The sequence below is a fragment of the Populus euphratica genome, unplaced genomic scaffold (assembly GCF_000495115.2).
Source record: "Populus euphratica unplaced genomic scaffold, PopEup_1.0 scaffold2138.1, whole genome shotgun sequence".
NCBI lineage: Eukaryota > Viridiplantae > Streptophyta > Magnoliopsida > Malpighiales > Salicaceae > Populus > Populus euphratica.
Genome location: NW_011501973.1, coordinates 22,158 through 28,357, shown reverse-complemented (window position 1 = coordinate 28,357; position 6,200 = coordinate 22,158). Strand labels below are relative to the sequence as shown.

General features: G+C 30.1%; 1 protein-coding gene across 2 annotated transcripts in view; it reads right to left on the bottom strand.

Annotated features, from left to right (window-relative positions):
- Window positions 1-2,347: 2,347 nt before the first annotated feature.
- Window positions 2,348-6,200, bottom strand: part of LOC105118688 (1-aminocyclopropane-1-carboxylate oxidase) — a 4,535-nt gene continuing 682 nt past the window's right edge. The window contains exons 2-5 of one of the 2 annotated variants that reach the window (XM_011016697.1): window positions 4,324-4,444; window positions 3,985-4,211; window positions 3,177-3,510; window positions 2,348-2,952 (exon numbers count right to left, since the gene is read on the bottom strand). In XM_011016697.1, the coding sequence (XP_011014999.1) occupies window positions 2,662-2,952; window positions 3,177-3,510; window positions 3,985-4,211; window positions 4,324-4,428 (957 nt within the window). In that variant the 5' untranslated portion in view covers window positions 4,429-4,444 and the 3' untranslated portion in view covers window positions 2,348-2,661. Of the gene's footprint in view, window positions 2,953-3,176; window positions 3,511-3,984; window positions 4,212-4,323; window positions 4,566-6,200 lie in introns of those variants that run through there. The other variant, XM_011016695.1, reaches the window with a different exon arrangement.

The window sequence follows — 6,200 nt, the reverse complement described above, 5'->3', positions numbered from 1 at the left end:
TTCAAATAGGCTCTCCAAACAAAATAAAAGAGAGAAAGGATATAAATTTAAATATAAATAAAAAAATATTTGAAAAAACCATATATCAAGAAGCATTAATTTGTTAAAAAAAATATATAGAAACTAAAAAAAATACCAAATATTGTTGGGCCTCACTCATGTTGTTAGGGGTCATGCACAGGCTTGCCAGGGCTTTTTTTTTTTTTATTGCATCATGTCATTCACTCAATGTTTTTTGAAAAAAAAAATTAAATAACACATCGCACCCGGGCCAAATATTTTTTTCTTTTACAAAATTTTTGTACATACAAGTTTTTTCAATATATTTTTATACATAAAACAATTTAAAGTGTAAATTGAAAAGTTTATACATATATATAATCAAATAAATTGAAAACTATGTGTGGTAATAAACATGAAAAAAGGTATTAATAATAACCAAAAAAATCAAATAGAAAAATAAAATGTGTTAATAAATAGAACATTTATTCAGTTGTATTTGCTAAATTTGTTTATTAAAATTAATTTTTTATTCAATTAAATGATATTAAAATAGGCACATATATTAAATTGATAAAATAATAACATATAAGGTTGCACATATTAGAAATATTATCTAAAAATAACTTTTTTATTTTTAAAAATAAAGTTCTTTTATATGAAAATATTAAAAATAAAGTTATTAATGAATTAAAATAATTTTTTCAAAAATTAAATACACACAACAACATCAAAAAACAATCTCTATAAAGATAAGTTAAATAAGAAAAAAAATCGACAAAGGATATTAATAGAAACATAAATTTTTAAAAAGGATACCAGTAAAGAAAAAAGGCAATATTAGAAAATAATAATTATCCAGTTATTGTGGCTTAATTTGTTAAACTTGTGAATCAAACTATGAACTCAACTAGGCTTAATATTTTTTATTTTTTATTAAATTATTTTTTAAAAAAAAGAGCCAAAAAGAAGAGTGTAGGAGTACGGATAGACTTAGACTTATTTTTAATTTTATTTTTTTAAAGTGTCATATGTGCTTATTTTTAAAATATATATATAAGTAAGCGATGTGCTATCAACAAGCTCAAATTTAGGTCAGTGGAAGCTTTTTTTTTTTTTTTCCTAAAAAACATAATTTTCAAGTCATTTTAATTCAAAAACAACTCATAAACACCCACAAATCATCCCATCAACTTTAAATACCTAAAGAAAATCTAAAAACTTGAAATCAAACCATCAACCCTCTCTCTCTCTTCTCTTTCTAACTAAGAATTAAAAAATAACACAAATAAACTTGTGTATGAAAATTTATTTTTTGAAAAAAAATTAATAGAGGGACCTAAATGGTATATATTATGATATTTTTAAGATTGAAAACTCAAGTGAATATTTCATACAATCTTTGTTACACCACCTATATTTGGTGCTTGTTTCAGTTCAATTTCCTTTCTTTTAATTTTACCATTAACTAAGCATTTAGAAGTAATTGGAATTTAATTAAGATCAAATTACATAAAATAAAACTTTAAAAATCAAAACAAAATCAGCAAAAATATACAGGATCATCCATAATGTTTTGTTAAAGAATGAACATTGCTGGCTTTACATTATTCATCCCACACATTTTAGTTTTATAATTAAGTAATGATATTTGATTGCGAAAAGGAAGGTGTTGTAATTTGTAGCTTATATAGACAGATGCTGTAATGAAGTGGAGAAAAGCGGAAATGACATTAAATTTTGTGTTCTATCTAGTTTGTTTTCTATTGCAATATTCATTAATAACTAATAAAGATATATTTACAACAAGTTGCAAGAGCCATTAAGAAACTAGAGCATTTTTGCTTGAAATGAAAGAAAAAATGTAGGTCAATTCTATAGATTTTTTCTGGCAATTTGTTCCTGACTGTATTTCTTTTTCCTTGTGGTTGCATCTAATTCTTTGTAACACCAAAAATATGGTGTTTAGAGGTGAAAGCAAGGGCACAGAGGAAATGCAATACAAACCAAATAGTATTCATGAAGTGAGGAGAAGTGTATTGTATTTCTAGTTTTAAAAAGAAAAAAAAATCCACTTCAAAACTATTCAATACAAATTTATTTTCATATTTTCATTCTTATAATTTAAACGTTTCCATCAATTTTATATTCATCTTGTTATCTTGAAATATTAACTGAAAAATTAACCAAACAAAACCTTGAGATATTAATTATAAATTAAACAAATTCTCATTCCTTCTTCCTCATCCTTGTAAAGCAAGAAAGAGGGCAGATCTTTGAATTTGTTTTGCCCATTGTTGCCTGTGGAGCTCAAGATAGAGAGGTAAGATGAAGAGACAAGCGAGGCAATATTTTGAAGCATGAATACTATCACATAACATTAAAGGAAGAATAATTGCATGTCAAAGAGGATTTTGGACGTTCTAATTTCTACAGCATAAAATTACTATTAGACGCCCGACCTTTTAGACATGATCAGGAATAACATCAAACCATACCTTAGAAGCTAATTATTAGTCCAAGCTTTCGGCTTATTCAAACAACTAAGTTCCACACTAGACCAACACATGTAATAACTAAGACAAAAATACCAACACTAGAACGACAACAGTCCCCATTAGTACGAACAGAACACCCCCTTCCATTCCTCTAAAAGAGGACTCAAACAGTCGCAATTGGATCCATATTGACTGTAGATTCCATGGCCTTCATGGCTTCAAATCTCGGCTGCTTGGCTTGGAATTTGAGGCCTGCATAGAGCTTCATATAGTCCTCAAACACAAATTTTGGGTAGATTTGGCTTTCCTCTGCTTCCTTCTCTACCAATGCCGGTGCTGGATACATGACAGCATCACTGCCTGGGTTGTAGAATGATGCTATTGACATCCTGGTGCCATCTGTTTGAGCTATCACACGGTGCAATACACTCTTGTATTTGCCATTGGTAATTACCTACGTGGCCGAAAAACATTCTTAATATGACACTTGACAATACCAGGATAACATTATTAATGTAAATCTTGTCATCCCTTAACATGGTGTAGATTACTTTAAAAACCGAGTTCCCCACTACTCATGATATGTTTAAAACTACATATTCTCACACTTTACAACCATAATTTGAAAGTGACAGAAAAAATAAGGTAATGATCAGGACTATGTGAGTGTAATTATACCTCAAGTTGGTCACCTAAGTTGATAACAATGGAGTGTTTCATGGGTGGAACATCAATCCATTGGCCATCCTTGAAAAGCTGGAGGCCACTGACCTTGTCATCTTGGAACAGTAAAATGATGCCACCAGCATCAGTGTGAGCCCTGAGGCCCTTGATGAGGTCTGGTTTAGGGCATGGGGGGTAGTTGCTGACCTTGGTACCGAAATTCGGTCCCTTGGACCCATAAAAGGCTTTCTTCAGGTAGCCCTTTTCTAACCCCAGATTCTCACACAGCAAGTCTAGAAGTTGCTCAGCAAGTTTCTCCACTTCCAGTGCAAACTCCTTCATTACCTTCCTGTTAAATTCACAAAAACAAGTAAACAAAGAATATTAAATGATCATCATTAATCAAGAACCACTTCTTTTCTTGGCAACTTATTTAATACCTTGGTTGAAACATAAAGTTATCTGCTTATAATGTTTTCTTTCAAGTATCATTGATTTGCAATATGCAAATCGAACGTCAGAGTTATACGATCTTTATGAATCATTATTACGAAGTTTTGAAACGTTGAATTGAAAAGTCAATTCTTTTGTGTTAAAATTAAGGCACCGAAGACTTTGGTTACTGTCTCCGTCTCCGGACAGAAAAATCAACTATGTAATGAAGATAGTTGAAACATGTTTTCCGTACTTGGAACTGTTTGGACTGAGACTGTCTCAAAATTTTATGATTTTTTCTTATCTATCTCTTCTGTTTTCAAACATAAACCTAACATAACTTTAAGGTTCCGTAAGACAATTGAAAATAAAAAAATGTAAATGTAACCTGTAATCTTCTTCAAGATCAGGGATTTCAGCCATATTAGACTCAGGAAGGTGGCGCAAGAAGAAAGTGCTTTCCCAGTCCAAGTCACTGATTTCAGATTGAACAGCCTCAAGACCTTTGCTGGCCACCATTTCCTTAAACCTTTGCTCCATGCATTTCCTATAGTGCTCCTTTGTGAGTCTCTCCACAGTGTCCAAGAGATCATGAGATATCCCATGGTTCACCAACTTTACAAGTAGTAGTAGACATCAACGAACACATAAAACAGATTGTTAGTATAATGAAAACTCAGTGAATTCTATGGACAAACACATACACATTAAATTTTTTTGCAGGCACCTCAAAGAAACCCCAGTTCTCACAGGCATCTTCAATCTTCTCCATGGTTGGTTTCCTCTCTTCACCATTAAGCTTTGACAAGTCAATAACTGGGAAGCTCTCCATTCTTGATTTTCTCTCTCTCTTTCTAACCAAATCAGAGCTCCTTTGACACCAAGTGCTAACTCTTTCCACTCTAATGTTTGTAGCTCAGTTGTGCGTGAAATGAGGTGATGGGAAGATGGAATTTATAGGCCCTAGAGAGGCAAAAAAAGGAATAACCTTAAAAGCTGGGGGTCATAAAAAAATCCAAATCCAAGGTTAAAAAAGAGAGAGAAAAAAGAACAGGACTATTGGGCATGCATGTGTTGTTGTTATCTTTCTTTCTAGCTATGATAAATGCTTTTAAAGGGTAGGAGACCCCACGTCTTTGTGGCTGTACACTTGGAAAATTATTTTCTTTCTTTGGGACTTGACCAAACGAATAACTCCACACTGGCCATGACTTTTTCAATGCATGCCCCAATATTTATCTCGAGAGAGTGAAGGATCATGCATATCTATGTCGACTGTTTAGAGAATATAAAGATTTCAAGGAAGGTATCTAGGAAGTTGCTTCGTCTTTTTTTTTTTTCTTGTTTTTTACCCTACTCTACTTTATTAGAGTTTATAATAGTTGTAGATATGGTTAAATGTTTTTTTTTTTTATTAAATGAATCAAAACTATATATTATAATCTTTTCGATCAAATTTGACTTGATCGTCAATGAAGCAACGAAATCTAGATGAATGAATTTCTTTATTATAAAAATAGCCCACATGGTTAAATTAAAAAAAAAAGATTAGATGTTAAACTATAGTGAGTTTTTGAAAAATCATTACAATAAGGTTTTATTGAAATCAGTATATACATTTGTGAAATAAATAAGATTTGTAAGAAAATGACTCTTAAAGCAGGGACGAATTTAGGAAGTGGCCTAGTGGTGGCCTAGTGGTGGCCTTGGTGTCTTTTTCAAGGTTTGAAAACTTTTTTAAGATTTGTAGGAAACTTTATTTAAATTTAAAGGGAATTTATTTTATATAAAATATTTTCTGAATAGAAAATGTTTTATATTATTGTTTTAGAATATTTTGTAAACAATGACGTGAAAAATATAATAAAAGCAGAATTATAATGTTTTATTATGATGAAAAAGTGATGGTTGCAGTTGTATATAGTGGCAAAATGGTGGTTGCAGCGGAGATAGTGGTGATAAAAATAATAATGATATTAGTGATGGTTGAGTGATAATATAGTGGTAGTTAAGATTGTTAGGTGATATTACAAATGAATTATTTTTATAAAATATTTTATGATATTTTATTGAATTAAAGATACTTTTTAATAAATAAAATAAATTTAAAGATTTATTGTAAAATTTATTATTTTTATCAACTTTTCTTTAAAATGTTTTACAAGAAATAAACATAAAAAATACACTAGCATGCATGGATTCATCCCCGCAAGAGATAATATTTTTTTAAGAATTACCATTCTTTTTGTACCACCAAAAATATTTTTATAAATTTCCTTGATAATATAGATATTCCCAAACAAAAATATTTTTGTGCTCGGGTTAGCCTTCCTAAAAATTACTCCTTCAAGCACCTTAATTTCTATTTTTGAAAATCGTAATTTAATTATCTATTTGAGTAATCAAAATATTATAATTATACATTTTCACACACTTTTTCTTTAATACCCTTCATTAATTTCCAAATTTACCCAAAACGAACATTAAATAAATATATAAAAGTGGAACAATATTTTTGAAACAAACACCCTTAATCTTTTCAACTCCTGATACTTGTGCAAAACCTGGCTATTTAAGACGATTTATTATGAGAATGGGTAGTAA